The sequence below is a fragment of the Grampus griseus genome (assembly GCF_964374135.1).
Source record: "Grampus griseus genome assembly, chromosome: 1".
Taxonomy (NCBI): domain Eukaryota; kingdom Metazoa; phylum Chordata; class Mammalia; order Artiodactyla; family Delphinidae; genus Grampus; species Grampus griseus.
In genome coordinates, this window is record NC_139017.1 from 40,142,958 (window position 1) to 40,162,323 (window position 19,366).

General features: G+C 44.4%; 1 protein-coding gene across 1 annotated transcript in view; it reads right to left on the reverse strand.

Moving 5' to 3' along the window:
- The window catches only part of PROX1 (prospero homeobox 1), a 53,627-nt gene that overhangs the window by 18,868 nt on the left and 15,393 nt on the right, over positions 1-19,366 (reverse strand). The window contains exons 3-4 of the mRNA XM_082660199.1: positions 17,519-17,620; positions 11,433-11,627 (exon numbers count right to left, since the gene is read on the reverse strand). Coding sequence (XP_082516325.1) covers positions 11,433-11,627; positions 17,519-17,620 — 297 coding nt within the window. The remainder of the gene's footprint in view (positions 1-11,432; positions 11,628-17,518; positions 17,621-19,366) is intronic.

The following is a 19,366-nucleotide window of genomic DNA, read 5'->3' on the forward strand; positions in this document are numbered from 1 at the left end:
AGAGGGTAAGACACTTGCCAAGGTTTCACTGCTAGAAAGCGTCAGCGCTGGGATTTGATCCCAGGGACTGGTTCCAGAAACCATGCTCTTAAGTTCTACGCTATTATTAGTCCAGGACCACTGACATTGGAAAGACTCCCCCAAAGGAAGTCCCTTTTAAGATCTCAAGGTGATGTTTTTATATAAAATTATACCTACTTGTAAGTGAACATTTTGTTTCCTGCTTGAGAATAATACAGAGATCAGAGTTTTCTTGCCTTAGTTGTCATTTTTATAGACTCAAGCCCAAGGTTAAGGCTGTGTCTTCATGATGTCAAACACTCCAATACGTTACCTACAAAAACACTGAAAACATCTGCACAGCGGGGTGGATCTGTGCAATTTTTATTTGGCTGGATATGTTCCGTAGAACGATCAGATTTGCAAGAATACTTGCCAAGGGTCTCATAAATTGGTCTCATAGGATCATTTGAACCAGTAAGTGCTACTGAGATGCTAGTCAAGAAATCCAGCCTCTGAGGATGAACTTTGGGGGCGATCAAAAAAGCCGCACTGGAGGTGTATGTGAGGTATAAAACCGTGATGTGGCCGCCCACTGGAATTCTGCCCTGTTGTCCTGTAATTGTAACTGTCCCTCAGGAAAACATGGTCCTGCCGGAAGAGCATTACAGAAGGGCTGCTAAAATGATCAGACGCAACCCACTTACTGTATGAGATTAGACTTTTAAAAAGGATTAGAGCTCCTTAATCTGGAGAAATGAAGATTAAGAGGGAGTAATGATCAAAGTCTCTAAAATCAGAGAGGAAATGGAGAATATGGCCACAGTCCTGTTCACAAATCCCAGGATATTCTAACAAGGGATATCCCTTTGGAGTTCCAGGGAAATCACTTTAACAGCCATACAAAGAAGATACTATTTTCACAGCAGGTAAGAAATTTAGAGAATTACTACCTTGAGAAGTGGTGTGTTCTGAGAATGGAGTTACATTTTTAAAAAGGTTTCAATAAACCCAAGGGTGATAAAACCATAATGATCTAAAAATGGCAGGTTAGGAATGTTCTGGGGACATCCTGAGTCTTTCGAAAATGATGCAATCAGTGACAGGTACCCGCCTCTCCCGACATGCTCCCTGCCCAGGGCTGCTGGCCTACTGATCTGGCCACCTCTGTCCTCACTCTGTTACCTAGCTTGTTCCTAATATTCAGAACAGGGGTCAATGACTGGTAAGCTCAGAAACCTAGTACAAAACAGCAACTCACTCCTCGGAGGGGGTTTTCTTTAATCCTTGCCAGGGTCTTTGTCCTCGGATTCCGAATTAGAATTCAGGACAGTGATCTGACCATGCTTCCTATAAAAATATGAACTTACTCCTTTCAGTAGACCTTCAAATTAAAATCTACATTTTACTCAAACAGAGAGACGTTGGAAACATCTTATGTTGCAGTGGTGGGGGGACAGAACTGGTTAAACTCTCTATTGGAGAAGCTCCTAACACAGATCAATTAACTCACATTTAAGGGTAAATTAAACATACCGATTATGTAGTACCCATCACAGCCCAAGATATTAAGCTCTAAAATTTCCTGCAGTTAATGTAGAAATCAGCACACCTTAAGAAAAGCTGTGCTGTATGTATTCTAAACATATAGAATAAAACTCGAGAGAAATGTTTTAGCTCGGTTCCAAAACAGCCACGTGTTCGTCACTTTCAATATCTAATAATAGGTCATTGTTGGGGAGCCAAAGGCAGCCAAAAATAAATAAATTAAAAAAAAAAAAGGTTATGACAGCAGGAGGAGGGGGCAGGGGATTTTGGGAGAGGGTAGAGTGCAGACGAAGATGCCATGCAGAGAAAAAGAACCTTCAGATGACTATAACATGCTCAGCGAGGCATGAAGAATATTTTCTGTACTCACATTTTAGACTGCTTGCTGAAGATTGGTAAAACGTGGCAATGTGCAGGAGGAAATAAAAGAGCCGAGGAGAGGGAAGGGGCTGCAGGAGGAAGGCACCCATCTCCAAGCAAATGCCTAATAAGTCCTCATTCTAACCGTAAGTACCACTGTAAGTTGGGAGCAATCCCGTGGTATCTTTTCAAACTGCAAGTCTGAAAACGTTAGTCCTCATGTTGGGGAGATATTCAGAATCACTCTTCGTCTGGGGAGGAGAAAAGTAGGAAGGTGGGAAGGGGTGAGGATGGGTTAAGGGGTAAAGAGTTGCCTTGTTTCGCGTTGTGCACTTTCAAGGGCTCTGGGCAAGAACACTGGGACATCTGGAGTTCAGAAGTCGAGGAAAATGGGGAAGAACCAGGAAGATGAATACGCGATCATCAGCTGCACAAAAGAACGGAGCAGAAAGAAGCCTGGATTTGGGCACTCGCGTCTGGCAAGGAGGCCGCCAGCAGGGCTAATGAAGCATTTGTGGTGCAGGACGATTGCCAGCGCAACAAAGAAGATGTGCTTGGGCTCTGCAGATGTGCCAGGGCCCCCAGAGCAAAATAATGACATAATCACCATCAGTGTCACAGACCAGACTGTACACAAGGTGACAGGGGAGCAGGGGGGCTGTAATACACACACGGGGAGGACTCGCCAGGGCCCATGGCGGCTGCGCCCTGAGGCCTGGGATGCGGGCAGGACTACCTGCCTACCTCTCTCTAGCTGTATCTCACATCCTAAGGTGAGGCTTGTCCCCACCACTGGTGGCTGTGTTTTATCCAATCCCAGCTACTCCTGAAGAGGCCACAGAAATCTGAAAAGCTTACGAGAGATTCAGACTGGTTGGAAAAGGCTGGAAAAAGAGAAGGAAGGGGGAGAAACGGAAGGAAAGAGTTTTGAGTAAAACTCCCTGTGATTCTGCTAAGTTCTGTGCTCCACCTTCCACGAACCTGACCCTAGCCATTCAACCCAACCCGAGGGACAAACATTAGCATGAGTGTCAAGGTTTCCTGCTGCAAAGAAAATGCAAGAAATATTTGGGGGCGCCTGGAGGGAGGATCGCACAGTAGCAATAAATGGTCCACCTCAAAGCAGAGCACGAAAACAACAGGAAGGCAGGAGGGAGCTGCCCCTGCCCATTTTAAACAAGGTCTCTCAGCTGGCCTCGGCACCTGCCCTGGCTCCAGCTTCGTAAGGTGGGTGTGTTAGTACAGCTGTCTGGCTTTTAAGTGACTTTTGTCAGTTTGAAAGTGAAAAGTCTGTTTGAGGAGCTGAAAGAACAATAGCCCAGAGGCCGGAAGAAGGGCTGGCAACACAAAGGACTTAGACTACACTACTGTTCCTTTTCATTACTTCTAATGAAAGATTCATAAGAATAACTTTAATTTTTTATGATCCCCTTTTTGGTATGACTCTAGTAGTTGTGTCAACTTCCAGATCCAGGTTCTCTTTCAATAGCAAAGGGTCTGTTGTGAGAGTGTCTTCAAAGAACAACAGGGACAGAATAGATTCTGCCCATCCTGTAGGCCCCTTTCTCCAGAAGACACTGCTCTCAGGGACACAGAAATGCTCTCTAAATACGGTTTCCTTCTGCCTTGAGGTCTCTGTGAACACTACAGGGAAGCGATCTTAAACCTCTCTAACGTGCTGGTTCAACTGCTCCTAGGAAGAACGATTCTATTTGTTTTCTTGGCTTCACTCTATTTAACAGGAACAGTAGTATAATCATCGTTAATCGCTCTCTTTTCCCTTTACTTTGCAAATAGCTGTCTCCATAGTGCATCTTTATTTGGTGTCTCAGCCAAAAGGGCAGGGGTAGGGAGGGGGGGTGGGGAACAGGTTGTATTTGTTTTACGTCCTGTTACCAAATAGCACTGAAGACTGGCTTGAGGCAATCGTTGAAGGTGAAACAATATTTTAAAACGAGGATAATCTACTTTCAAGAACCAAAGTCCTACGCTTCGTCAGAAGAATGTTTGCAAAAACATTCATTCTGGCAAGTGTACACTGAAGTGGTTAAGAGAAGTGACTGAATGATCATTTCATTTTCTGCCCTATGGCTGAAAAAGAACCCAACAGTTAAAAGTGCAATAAAATCCTGGGGGCGGGGCCGGGGTGGGATGGGGTGAGGAAATGTGATTTAAAATGTTATCTGCCACGTGAAAAGGGATCACCAACTTTTGAACAAGCCTGGGGTTCGCTAAATGAGTTTGTTTAATCTAGGCGAAATAAACAGGCTGCTTTTCAAGAGGTGGTTAGACCTGCAGACATTTAATCCAGGATGGGCCGAACACAATGATACCGACCCACTGAAAGCTCCAACCACCACCGGCGGCTCTCAGCAGAGAACGGGCTCCCTTTCTCCTATTGATAACCCTTTGTGGGGCACAGAGAAAGAGGCGAGGCGAGGAGAACTGAACGTCAGACAATGGCCATCATGCCACACACTGTCTCTGAACTTTCCTCATCTCTGAAGGACAATTAATTATGAAGGCCTTAGGGGTAGGTCGAAGCAAGGGAAAAACCCAATGCTGTCCCAGCAGTGGACGCGGCTGCCACCTCTGTGTTTGCTAAATGGCTTTGCCTGTTGGGGTACAGCCACCAAGAGAGCCAATAGATCACTGGGCGGGGGGAGGTGTGGGAGGAAAGCAAAAGATTTTTTTGTGTGTGCGCCTGCCCTTGTATAATTCTATTCTCACTGTGAACTCATCCATACACAAAACACAAGGACAATTTTTTTTTTTTTAAAGAGAGAAAAGCCACAGGGTAGGTTGCAGCAGAAACGGCCTCTCAGTGGTGTGTTAAAAAGGATGGTCTTTTCACCAAATCATTTCACAGAGGCAAAACAGACAAACACAAAGAGTTGAGACTTTTTCTCTGACATTAAATGGAGTAACTGATAAGGTCAGACATATGATACCTAAAGACATGAATCTGTGAACTCTTGAAGTCAAAGGGCCTCTCTGTGCCGAGGAACAATCTTTCAAAGGAAATAGATCATAGAACTCCACTGAATCTGCTTTAAACTTTATGAAGCAGGAGGAGAAAAAGCTCTAAGTAGGGAAGCTTGACAGAAGAGCCTTGAACTATTTTCTGAAGGAAAGATGAGACCCTCCCTAGGCTGCCACAAAACATCTTTTTTTTTTTTTTTCTAAAGGCTCCTCTGAACTTTGATACCAAGACACTGCCATTGAAAGTTGTATAATTATGTGCTATAGCCACTGTAGAAAATGCTTTGTTCCCCCCAACAAAGGACAATAAGCAAAGTAAAGCGACATTACACTGTATCTTTTTCTTTAAGAATGTTGAGAAAGGTCATGGAATGCTATAACTAATAAAGCTGTTGAGTAAGGAGGTTTGAACGTTGATCTTACTGTGCTTGAATGTAACCCAATGACAAAAAAGACACAGGGCGCTAAAAATGCAACGACATTACCAAATAGATGATAAATCAATGGGCCTGCTTCATTATACTGATCAACACCTTGAATCCCAGATGGACAGCGGTGCAAAAATGAAGCTTCGGGCACGCAGTTCTCCCTGTGCCCTCCCCTACCCCTGCCACCTCCCCCCACCCTTCCCCACCCAGCCTGGCGTCTTTACTGCTCCCTCCTTCAAATTTCAGGCAATCATTCTGTACGAGGAATATGTTTCCAGATAGCCATGTGTGTACATATATTTAGAGAACATTCATTTAGTCTCTTAAAAGATCAATTTGGCTTGTCAATGGGGGGACTGGCAGGGAAGGAAACGGCAAAGGTTTCTTTTCCTCCTGCCACCCACCAAGAGTGCGTTGTGTGATCGTTTAAATGACACCTCGGCTTTGAGGCCAAAAGACTGCAAGAGCAGTAAAAGGGTTTCCCTCCTGTGCCAGTTTTCCAAATGATCACTCATATTTAAGTATCTATTTGGAGCAGAGGGAAGCGCTTCCTAAATCCACCTGTCCTCATTTTTCTTTAAAGAGGGGACAGGGCGAATGAAGGACTTCCAAATATATTAAATCTTCTTAAACGTGCGTCGTGTGGAAAGCGGGAGTGGGCTGGGAATGGGGGTGAGCCTGGTGGAGGGAGTGGATGCTCTCTATGTGTTTAAGTGTCGTGCGTTTGGGTGGGTGTGTGCGTGGGGGGATGTGAGGAGTGCTGCCTTTTCATTTTCTCTTTCTAAGAGGAGAGTGAGAAGACACAGAGAGAGGCCTGCAGAAGTACCCTTCTTGCCTGTCATGTGACACCTAGAAATAAGTCAAACCACTGGCTCCACCATGGAGCGTCTGCCCCGTGAGTTATTAGTATCTTAGGAAATGACAGTTACAAGCCCACTAATCAATGAATCAAGTTCTCTTTTCTATTTGTTTCTAAGCCTTCCATCCAAAGCCCTGGGTCTTTATTGAGGGCAAGGGAAGTTAGTTACTCCTCCTGCGAGTTTGGACCCTGTGCGCAGTTAATTGGCTAGCCACTAATGGCCCACGGGGGACACCTGGCTGACCACCGCGGGGGAAGAGCTAGCTCATGGGAATGGAGAAAAGGAGAAGGAGTGCTCAGGGAAGTCTTGGAAATTGATCGCAAGCCTTGCCTTCTTTCCTGCCCCAGTTGTGAGGGAAACAGAAAAGCAATACAGTCCAAAGCACATGCCCCTGCGGTCAGAAGGGTCAGCCCAGAAGAAGGGGTCTGCGACATTCTCTTCCCAACCTCCATGCAGGCCATCCCAGACCCCAAGCTCTGGGTCATCCTGCCTTTCCCAGCGGCCAGCCTACCTCAGTCAACCTAGGGTGGCTGTCTTCCGGCTCCCTGAGCAGTGCGTTTAACCTTTGTGACTTACACAGATCGGTTGCCTTAGTTGAGTTCTCTGCAAAAACGTGTCAACCTGCCTTGGAAACTGACAGCGCTCATTGCCTTCTTTCCCTGCCACAGTTGTGAGGGAAACAGAAGTAATAAAATTCAACTCCTATGCCCCTGAAGTCAGAAGTATCAGTGTGATTTAAAAACTGGGAAGGAATCCCAAACCTCATTTCCCTCCCTATAAAAATCAATTTTGGAAGCTCTTCAAAATGAAGTGAGAATGAAGCATGGCAATATATACCATAACACCTGGAACGACGAACGTATTGTTACCCATCTCATTTAACGTGAAAAGCGGGAGTTAAAAATGAGGCCTGGACTTCCCTGGTGGCGCAGTGGTTGAGAGTCTGCCTGCCGATGCAGGGGACACGGGTTCGTGCCCCGGTCCGGGAAGGTCCCAAATGCCGTGGAGTGGCTGGGCCCGTGAGCCATGGCCGCTGAGCCTGCGCGTCCGGAGCCTGTGCTCCGCAACGGGAGAGGCCACAGCAGTGAGAGGCCCACGTACCGCAAAAAAAAAAAAAAAAAAAAAAATGCGGCCTGTCACTGAACGTGCCTGTCTGAACACCTTCACGGACTCGTGTTGGGAGGGAGATGCCCGACCCCTGTCCTGTAGCCAACTTTCTTCCCTTGAGCACAAGCTGAAAGCGTGGTTCATCCCCCCCCTACCCTCCCCCTTCAGTGTCTTCTTCCACATCCCCTGGGACTTCTCAAGCTCTCACCACCCCAAGTCTGAATGCCGTGCCAAGAATCTTGGCAATTGTGTAAACTGATACAAAAGGCAGAACAGGCTCTCCTGTCACTTAGAAGGTTCTGACTCATACGAGACAGGAAATGCGCAGGGTCTAGAAGAGCAGGGAGATGCGAGCCACTCCCTCTGCACTAGTGATAAACCTTCCCCATCTGCTTTATTTTCCCGCAGGCCAGGGGTCAGCAGCCACTCCAGCCTTGAGAGCCATCAGCAGCAGGGGCTGGAGGGGGGTGGCGCTTAGCAGTGACAGAGGTGCCGCCAGCAAGCTTATGACAGAGGCAGAGATGGAGCAGAAAGCTGAGAAAAGGCAAGGGGAGGAGGAGGAGGGAAAGAAGGAAGGAGAAGGTAGCAAGGGACAGAAAAGCGTTAGCCTCACCCCCGCTCTCTCTGCCTGGCTCCCCTGTTCCCACCCACTTAGAACTGCTTTAGAAACAGTATAAAGCTTTAGGCAAGCTGAAGTATTTCTGCTATTAATATCCATATCATTAGGACTCACATTAAATTAATTAATATGGGTAGACCACTTAGAAGAGTGCCCAGAACATACTAAACAGTCAATAAATGTGAGCTATTTTATCATTGCTACAAACCACTGATTAACTGATTGAGGAATTTTAAAATGCAATCAAGAAGACGTTTTATTATTTGGCCAGCTAATGGTTGGTTTAATATATTCCTTTAAATTGATTGGATCTTTGGGCATCATGTAGGCATAACTTCCATCTCTCTACTAGGCCCCATATCTGGTTAAAAATTTAAGAATAAACCAGGTGTACAGTTCTCTACTTTGCCATCTTCTTCACTTGCTCATTTTAGACTGCAGATGCACTTGACTTGCTCTTCAGGGGAGAAACTTAGATGCAAAAGTCAAGCAGTGCATGCAATAGCAGCTAAGGTACCAGATAGAGGTGCTGGGTCTACTTCTGGCTCACAGCCACGGTCCACACTGGAAGAGCAACAATGATAAGACCAGTGGCTTTTTTTTTTTTTTTTTTACAAATTTATTTATTTATTTTTGGCTGCGTTGGGTCTTCATTGCTACGCGCAGGCTTTTTTTAGCCACAACTACTGAGCCCGCGAGCCACAACTACTGAAGTCCCCGCGCCTACAGCCCCTGCTCCGCAACAACAGAAACCACCGCTATGAGAAGCCCGCGTACTGCAACGAAGAGTAGCCCCTGCTCACCGCAATTGGACCAGCGGCTTTTTAAGCATCTCACTTAAGCACTGACCTCCATGCACAAAGGCACAGAAAAGAAGGATCATCTTATCTGAAGATTTTATTAGTAAGTGCCCCAAACTGAGAGGCTAAATTAAAAACTACTTCATGATATTAGGATCATATGTGGTGGTAGGGGTGTGTATGTGCATATGTGTGGGTAAGTGGAGGGGGCAGGGCAGAATCCAGCTCCTGCTTTGTTCTTAGCACATTTCCGGAAAGAGCCTAGTTTTTACTGAAGGAGGAATAAGGCCCAGAATAGTCCAATAACTTGTCTGAAGTCACATGAGAAGTGACAAAATTGCTCCCTGGGCCCCATACTCTTTGCACTGAAGCAGTCTTAAAATAGACACTGCAGATAAAGGAGAGGTGGCCTGGCTGGAAGTGGATATGATTCACAAAGAGAGGAATATCAGATGGTAATCATATTAAAGGAGGATTTAGATGATGCTAAACGGAGCAGCTTGTTGGGTATCTCTTGATTCCAGCCATCCCGTTTGTGTCATTTTGGCCCTTGCGCTGAGTAGGGGATTAAAACCAACCAGGTAAGGTTTACACGACCCTAAAAAATCCTAATGGGCACTGTCAGGATTTGTTCTCTTGAGTATGTCACTCAGCAAAAATGCACAAACCATCCCGTGGATCTCGGGCAATTCTTTTATGAAGCTTGACGCACGCCGCCAAACGAATATTTATCATAATAAACTGCAATTAGTTCACTAGCACACCGCTGAATTCTCTTAGCTCAAAGTTGACAGCAAAAGACTTATCAGAAAGGGGGTGGGGAGAAGTGAAGCTTTTAATAAGATTTCTTTAAAATGTTTAGCCATCGTCATCATGCAGGAGAAACGGGTTCGATCCCTGGTCAGGGAACTAAGATCCTACATGCCACAAAGTGTGGCCAAAAAAAAAAAAAAAAAAAAAGTTTAGCCATTGTCACAATCTTCAGCTTTAGAAGAACTCTGCTAGAGTGTTCTGTCGAAACAGTAAACCAGTGCTCTGTTCCAACAGAGACTTTAAAATACTGAAGCAGTAAGTACAAGAAGGAGCCTCACTTTTAATGTGTTTGGCCAAAGAAAAACTTTGCTTATAATCCATTTGGCAAGAAAAATACATTGGTATTGGATAGCAAAGAGAAATTGGTGGCTTGCAGTATAAACACTCCAACTTTCAAGGAAAAACCATGACTTTCCCGCTGCTAAACTTCCCCATTCAGTTCTTCATAAGCCACAAAAACTGATCTGCTAAGGAGAAGGGTCCCCAGAGGAATGGGCAAGCAGCGGGGGACAGTGGGGTTCAGGTCGGTATTGACAAGGCCAGACCGAGGTGCCCCTTTCTCCTTTTTTTTTTTTTTGCGGTACGTGGGCCTCTCACTGTTGTGGCCTCTCCTGTTGCGGAGCACAGGCTCCGGATGCGCAGGCTCAGCGGCCATGGCTCACGGGCCCAGCCGCTCCGCGGCACGTGGGATCCTCCCGGACCGGGGCACGAACCCGTGTCCCCTGCATGGGCAGGCGGACTCTCAACCACTGCGCCACCAGGGAAGCCCGCCCCTTTCTCCTTTGACACTGAGAACTTTGCGGGCATTTGGGGGTACCTATCTGCGTAAGGAAAGCAAGAATATTAACATAAGGTCCGCGCACGAGCAGATGTGGGGGAAAAATTCTCCTCCTCAAGGTACTACAAGAGAAGTACCACCTTTGTCAAGCCACAGCCTGTCCATTCTCATCATCAGAGGTTCAGCCTGCAGAACCCTTCCCACATTCCCACTTCCAGCCATCATTGCCCCAGTCAGCAGGGCTCAGCGAAATGCTTTTGTGGGTACTGGGAGATTCGCTGTTGTTGTCTCATGGAAAGTCATCCCGTTCAATGAAAAACGCTGAGGCACCACATCAGCCAGTAAAGAAATGCCTTACTCATAGCCACACATCTCTTATAGTTGCATAGATACGGCTTTCTGGGAACCATCTGCACTGCTTCATATGTGCCTGGAATATGCAGGTTGCAGACACATGCAAGTATGTATAAGACCGTATGAAGGAAGGGCAGCAAGCCCGTGAAGCTGCACGTGTGCAAAATGAACACACAAGGGTGTCCTCCCAGAAGAACAAAACCAGAAGCAAACAAGCGAACAGAGACGTCCATGGGTCTCTCATCATAGGTACTTGGGAAATTCTCACACCGTTTCTTCCAGAAAGGAAATGAATGCTCATGAAAGTTTGAAACCGTGGAATCACTTCCCCATCAATCTTTCTAGACATTTTAAGAAAACAACTTTTGAAGCTACCACTGAACACAGCATATGTCAACTCAATCCACACGCCAGAATTAAATGTGAAAAAGGCCTATTGGGGGAGGGACCTCTTCTCTGGAAAGGGAATCACTCTGTGTGTGTTCCTTGCTGCCGTTTCTTTGGATTCGCCAGTTCCCTCTTGTGTGGCCACATGGGTCTTCCAAGCAAGCAGCAGAGGCGGGGGATGGGAAAGGAAACGGAAGTGGGTCAGCTCCCAGGACTCTGACGGGACCCACGGGGGGCTCTTCATTGCCACTCGACCTCTTACCCTACTGGGGGATGCTTGTGTGAGATACCAAAGCAAAAAAAAAAAAAAAAAAAGACAGGTTTGGGGCATTTCTAAAGAAAATAAATTTTTTTTAAAAAAAGGGAGATGACCGAAAAACAAAGATGAGTTCCTACCTCAAAGTCATTTGCTTTATTGTAGTGCATGTTCAGAGCCCTGTACAGCTCACAGTCTCTGGTTATAGACAGCTCTTCGGTACTGGTGACCCCATCGTTGATGGCTTGACGCGCGTACTTCTCCATCTGAATGTAGTAAAACTCACGGAAATTGCTAAACCACTTGATGAGCTGAGAGGTAATGCATCTGTTGAACTGTTAAATTTAAATGTTGAAAAGGATAAGAACATTGCCATTTTTCTTCATTCATTCTTTAAGCATTTGAAGAATTTTTAAAGTTCCCCTCCCTTCCTTACTTGGAAAGGTATGTGTTTAATTCCACCAAAATGGTGGCAAGAGCAATGATATACTTACGGGATGTTATAAAACCAACTAACGATGGAAACTGCGTCACGACCCTCCACATCTCAAATGGAAACCTCATGTTCTAAATCTGATTTTCCTTAAGCTGAATGTCTTATTTGAAACGTTGTTCTTCATCTTTCGGTAGAACAAACTGCATTTGTATACTTCTTATGGACATGCGTTCAAGCCACAGAATCCTGGGAAGTCGTCATATTCAAGTACCAGAGATGGTGAGTCACGTGACTTCACCACGAGCGTGATTTATTTTTTAAAGAGAATTTGTGTCACCACGTGACAATCTCATTCAATGCTGGCAAATGGCTTTCACACAAAAGGGGAGGAATCTGGCACTCGCTTAGTTTTGGGTAGTGGGTGATCCCCGTGGCCGTCGGCTATGATTCCACTTAATGTCTGCACCCGGTACCCACGGCTGGTGCTGTCTGGTCAAACCTCCGTACCTGTTCATACACTTCCTACAGCCAGCACTCGAGAGGACCCATGCCCCCTTCCCACTGGAGTCTATGCAGTTTGGGAGGTGTGCTTAAGACACAGTCCACAGACAGCATAGACAGAATCTTTATTACAGTTTTTTAAATGCCAAGTTACAACAACATGATCAGGCTTTACAACTTTGTTTACCAAGGTTTCCCAATGACCTTTTAAATGAAGATGTCTTCCTGGATTCACTGCAAGTGATACCATTCTTATTGACAGTCCTCTGTGCACGTAAAGGACAGATGCATCTCAACTTGCCAAGTCAAAACCAATAAATCCATAGCTTTATATCAGGCAGGCTGACAGACAACCCCCTGCCTTTTGTCATCACAGGCATTCCCTTCGCTGGGCCCCCAGAAAAAGATGGACATTCATCAAAAATCAACAAAGACCACTTATCAAACACTGGCCATGAGAACATCCAGACTCCAGCAAGATGACAGCTAAAGTGTGTATCGGGGCTGTAATTACTACACAGAAAGTTGTTTCTATACCAGCAAAGATAATAAATGAATGAAAATTTATGGCAGAGAATGGAAGTAACAAGGAAACAGAAGCAGGGAGACTGGTGTTTCTCCCAAAAGGCCAACTTGCATCATAATTGCCATGGAGTTGCAAGGGCCCTTACAGATAATTGACCAGAAAATGATTAAGTCATCAGCAAATCGCTTCTGCTTGCTAGAGTTCAAACATGTACTTAACCTATCCAAGAATTATATTTTCACTCTGTGTGTCTGCTCTGTCTCTATTCAGCCTTGCGGGGAACCCGATTAAAAAGACAACTGAAGGACCCCCGTTATCTGATCTTCTGGTTGCCGATTTCAATAGAACTTAAACCCATTACGATTTGCTGAACTTGGAGTTCTTTCCATTTTATCTCAGCAGTAAAATACACTGTCCAAATTTCCAGACACTGAGATAAGGACTACAGGCCCCCGTGACGGCTTACTGTTCCTTTTTAATTCTTTTAGAATAAGAAACAAAACATTACAAAATGATAGCAGGCTGTGCACTGGGGAATGAAAATTGCTTTGACATGGAGATTAGGCTTCTGTATTGTTACAAGACATTGTCTCATATGGACAAGAGTACTGTAGAGGAAAAAAATAGAAGGGTATTTTTTTTCTAGAATGGTCATGAATGACCTAATGGGGAAGGACAAAAAAGTAAGTGCACTCGCCATTATTTAGGAATGGGACATAAAGGGAGATTTAAAGCTTATTGTTAGAGAATGGAAATACCAGAGAGGAAGAATGGGCAAAAACAACAGACTCCCCAAACATGAGACAAGGAAAATGACCAGCACAACAGCTTGAAGAGCAGGGTTTGCTCCACGGGGAGGTAACTGAAATTTACTGAAATTCGTTCCGTTTGGGCTGCTGGCCACACCAGCAGAGGCCGGCCCCCTCTTTTCCAGAGAGTCACCTTGGGGGAGAAAAAGTGTGCAACTTGAAAGAGTTAATGTCCCCCATTCTGTAGTGGCTTCCCAGAAAAGGATCAATTGTTCTATCAAGGCAAGCTCTGTCGTGTTAATGTGTTACTGCAAAAACTGATCGCTACAATAAAGAGGCTGTGTTTCCACAGTGTACGAGTCTCTGTGACTTTGATTAATGCTTCCCACGGGACATCTCAGCCTCAATATGGGCTGGAGAAACTTCCTAAATATTCAATGAGCATGGTCAAAAGATGTATAAAACAAATCAATCTGACACCTTAATCTGGCCGGACAGCAGTTGACTCAAGGGGTGGAGGGAATGAGATACATCATTTAACACCGCCGGCTTGAAAAGCCGTGAGCGTCTGTTCTTCAAAGCTAAAATGGCACTGAATCTGTTGTACTTAGTGGTCTAAGAGTTATTAGTTTGTACATTAAAATCAGCACCCAGGAGTGCCCGGGAAGACGGTGGAGGCCCATGGATCCTCGGCCTCCGTCTCCCACATGCCCCCTTGCCCTTCTCAAAGGAGCTGAAGGCCCATGAGCCGAGCTTTTTGTCCGGCTGAATGTTGGGATGAGGGAATTAAGCTGGACTCTCTGTGAGAACACGGAACTTTGTTTAGATTCTTACTCTGGGAGTTCAACTAAGACGGGCCTGGTTTCATCCTTCATGTATATCATCACCATAGAAGAATTTTTCTCACCAAGCCAACGTCTCTGAATTGTATAGGATTTCCTCCTACCTCTTTTTTTTTTCCAAGGTAATTTAAAAACCTTCACTTCCTTCCCAGAGTGGAGAGTGAAGCACTGTCTCCCTTCCTAAGGAAAAATACAAGGGAGGGAGGATCGCTCTGGTGGGGCTCACCTACCAGGAGCTGGTTGGAGATTAACTCGGTCTAGCGCTACCTCCCAACTGTGTCTTGGATGGACACCTAGGCTACACCTTATTCATGAAACAAAATATTTTCCACTCGTGTGAGTCTCTTGGTTTTTTTACTTGCAAAACGAACTTCTGATCACTATTTGAAATGAAGTGACTCTGTGATTCAGAAAGCGACATTTTGCTAGAATTAGGAATTTTCTCTTCATGTATGTGGCCACAAACAAGTACACGCTTGTATCATTGCGACAAGTATTACTTGGTCCAGAGTCACAAGAATATGTCCTTTTCAAGATATATGATGCAGGGTTTCATTTCTGATAAAACCCTAAGGTCTCTTCTCCAATTTCTAGGGATTTCTCAATTCTGTGGTTTCTTGAATCTGGACTGAAATAAAATTTTGGATCGTATATCTATATAGTTATTTCAGCCTTGCAAATAAGTATTCACATTTATATATCTAGATAGAGATATGTGTGTGTATATATATATATATATATACATACAAACACACTACATATATATATATATATATATATAAAACACATACATATGCATGAGTATATGCACTGTCAATATTCAAATTCTGGATTTTCCTTAATATTAAAGAAATCCAAGAACGCTCTGCCATTGCTTCCTAGAAAGTTTCTGGAACACCTTGTCTGGACTATCCTTCCCTTTCTATGCATGACTTTCCACTATCATTCGTGTAAGCTCAGGGAATATAAATTCATTTATTACTAGCCAAAGAAAAAACACAATTAGGAAAGTTAACAATGTATAATTCATTCCAAAAATAAAAGAGGAATGACCTTCGGTGACTTTCTGCTTTGCCTTATATGCCCTACTGTTTCCCCTCCATTAGAGTGGATAATTGGGAGTTAACCAGACGCACGTACATTCTAACTAACAGCCTTCTTTCCCAGTATGGATAGAATATGGATGGAATCTATAATCTGAATATTAATGCTTTTTTAAATGAAATGGTCACCCAGGTATTTAATTGTTATTTACATAAAGTGAGTGATTATTTGCAAAGCTGAATTACTAGATGTGTTCTAAAGGAATGGGAACAATTTCTTGTTGGTTTACAGTGCCCGGTATTTCTAAAGCTACAAATCCACAATCTCCCCCACCCTTGCCCTTCCCCCCGCCACACGTGTGCAAAAGCATGAATGCTTCTAATATTTACATCTACCGTTGGATAGTGTTGCTGGCTCAGAATGGCTTCTACTTTCCACCCTCTAGGTGTCTGCATGTCAGTGGTAGATGAGTGATCCCTATGTATGCAGTTTGTAAAGCTCTTTGGCCTTCTGAATGAAAGGATATTGTATTATAGATAATATAAGGTGTTGTTATCATTATATCACAACACTGCAGATCACAGCACCAAGAGGAGTGAAGGAGGTAACATGGACATCTAAACACACACACACACACACACACACACACACACACACACACACACAAAATAACAATTTTCTCCCTCTCCTCAATGTCCCCCTCCTAGAACTAAAGGGTTGGGAGGATGCCCTGGAAGAAGAACTAGGCTCTAGAAGCTGGTTGGTCCTCAACCAATCGACAAATGCCCTTCAGTTTGTCAGTTTCAGATGGTCCCCCACAAGGTCCCAACCCTGTCCTGGTCTACTGTGGCACTCGACCTTTCTTGGGCTTAATGATTCTTATCCAGCTGTTTCAGTAACTGCCTCTCTCTGCCTTCCCATCCTGCCCAGTTTGCTGGCACTGAAGGAGGAGGAAACATGCCTTCCTTAAGGAGCTCAGCCAGGGAAGGAGAGAGATAAAAGGCTGAAGTTGCTACACGATTTAAAAGCAAACAGGAGGGAAAACAGAACTTTTCTTACAAGGCCAAGTAAAACACCAGTGAAGGCAAGACTGAAATGGGTCGGCCTGCGAAAGGGGCCAATGAAACGACTCAGACATCGGGCACAAAACCCACTGCAGCGAGAGGGGAGTCGCGGAGGAAGGGGCACATTTTGGCAGCTCGTGGGTTCTCCGTGGCAGAAATAAGAACTTGTACACACGGGGGTGGGCAGGAGAGGGTGGGGGGAAGAGCACCCAGCCTTAATAAACTAATCTCGGCTAATGTAATGTTTATCGAGTTCGTTGGATAATGATACCATGTGTGTCATTATCATCATCAAAACCCAATCTATGTTTTAAAAAGTTACAGATGATTAACACAACATCAAGTTGTTGCAAACAATTACTTAAAACCCACACATAGACACAGACGCATACACACACACACACACACACACACACACACAGAACCAGGAGGTCCCCATATTCTGTAGAATGAGGGAGGCTGCAGCTGTAGGCCGACAGCTTTCATATCCTCATTTGAATAATGTGTCCTGAATCTGTCACTTTATTCATTCTCCTTATGCTCAGTGTACTCTACATCAACAACAAATTAAGTTGTAAATAAGAGACAATCATCACTTTTGTTTTTAAGCAGCTACTGCAGAGAGAATTTCAATGTACGCTCCTTTCGACAGGGGGAAAAAGAGGTGCTAGTGTTTGCTTTCCTAAGCACAAATATGGGGAAACTAACAGAAACAAAAACAGAAACAGTTTACTGTGGCTGAGGGGAGGAAAATAAAATTCTCTAAAGCACATCCCTCCAGGACCAACTGAAATTTCTCCCCAGGAGTTAAGACACATAAAGACGGAGGTTAAGTTTCCCAGACTAGAATGAAAACCTGTGCGCCCAATCCTTTTGTCTTAACACACAAGGAGCCTCCTCTTTGCTTGGCGAAGCCTTAGACCAAAGGACAAATGCATTAAATCAATTACAACGTAGGTGTATTCACCAACCAACTCCACACTCATCTCCATTAACTTCCAAGAGTTCAAATCACTACCTCATGCACAGAAATTGAAAACATTAATAATGAAATATGTCCTTACCTTTACATCAGAGAAGTAGGTTTTCAGCATGTTGGAGCTGGGATAACGGGTGTAAAAGAACATGAGCTTTGCTTTTTTCAAGTGATTGGGTGACAATCCTTCCTGCATGTAGGATGCAATTGGTTAAGGAAACAATTTCTTGAAACACAAGCACCTACCATCCCTCCCTTCCCCTGCCCCCCCCCCCAGGAATCTGGAGGCCCACCACCCAGCAGCCATAGGAATTCTGGAAGATAAATGGCGTTGGCCATGGAATCCACCACTAACTTGCTGCTGCCTGCTCACAATGACCACTGCCGGTCAGAATTTGCCGAATATAATGGCGAAGATGCACAATTTAGTTGCGGAATCCTGGAGACTTCGTGGTGAGGATGGCAAAACGTTCCCCCTGTTTGAAGTCCTTACGCTATCTATACGTTCACTTGTTGCTAAGGAGACAAATGCACCCAACAGGTACTGCACAACTCTTTATCGTGAGAGTTGTTTCCTTCTTCACAATTACAGTTCTGTTTGTTCTCTCCGCTCTCCGCAGATGACATCCAATTATTATACTAATGTACACGAAAATATAAAATGCATTATTCTGAACACTGTCAGGCAAGCTTCACACTTCACCTTTCAGCGCTCATATAACGGAGCATCTTGACTCACTTTCTTCCTGTCTTATTATTATATCCTTTTAATTGTTTCCTTTTCAATAACAGCTAAAACTGGGGAGGGGTAGTTTGGGCACCGAGAGAACGGGGAGGGGGTGTCGCTTTTGTTAGAGCAACGATCCAAAACCAAATACGATTTGCCTCTCCTGGATTTATAGTTAACTCCTTTGAGAGTGGCACAGTGGTTGGAGCTAACAAATCAATAAATGTGGGTTAGCAGATCAATAAATGGCCACTTACCCAAAATAAGAAGGTCTATTTATCTGGAAACATCATTACCTTTTAGATCTGTAAACAGCAGCAACTAAAACAGTTCCCAAGAGAATGTGAGGCTAAGCATAACCATCCAGGCTTCCTGATTCTCCCCCAGATTCTTGGCACTCCTCAGCAGACTCGGAGCTGGGATGGCTCTGGTCACATCTGTGCCGCAGCCTGGCCCTGCCATTTCCTCAGCAAATTAATGGCTTTATAATTTATCAGAAATGAAGATGCACGTGGAGAAAATCAATGTGGTCCCCCACAAGGTCAATTAAGGGTCCTTCCTAGAAGCTTCTCTAAGGATTTTCTCTTAAAAGAGAGTCTGGGAAAAAATAAGGGAAAAAAAAAAAGAAAAGAAAATATGTACATGTGGGTGTGCGCACACACACACACGCACACGTAAGCAAACACACACACTTGGCTGACAAACCCAACAAAAATTTCACACCGTATGAAGCAAGGTCAAATAAACACAAATATTTAGGAAAGGTGAAAGTTTCTAAATTACCATCATCAAGTACGGCATGACCAAGCTTAGGAACACAGGGAAACCAGAAAGTTCCTAGAGAAGCATAATCGAATTAATACTGATAAGTTCTTGACTACTTATAACAGGGGGTTTGACCAAATATTCTGCTGAGAATTTGATCAATTAGCATTCCCGTTAATATCACGCAATTTGAAAAAGATCACCTTAGTTTGTAAATTGAAAGGTTAAATGTTGAGCCTTTTGTTTTCACTGTAAATAAACACTGAAGAAAGAAATTTTGATGTTTTATCTGTAAGCCAAAGCAGTTTAACTGAACTTGTGTTTTTGTTTGAGATCCTTAATGATTACAAAGACGATAATTTATGACTGACATACTTCTTGTGCCAAGGAGAGGGCTGAAAGGCCCTCCTCCATTAGACTGAGAGAGGGGACTAAAGGAGCCCG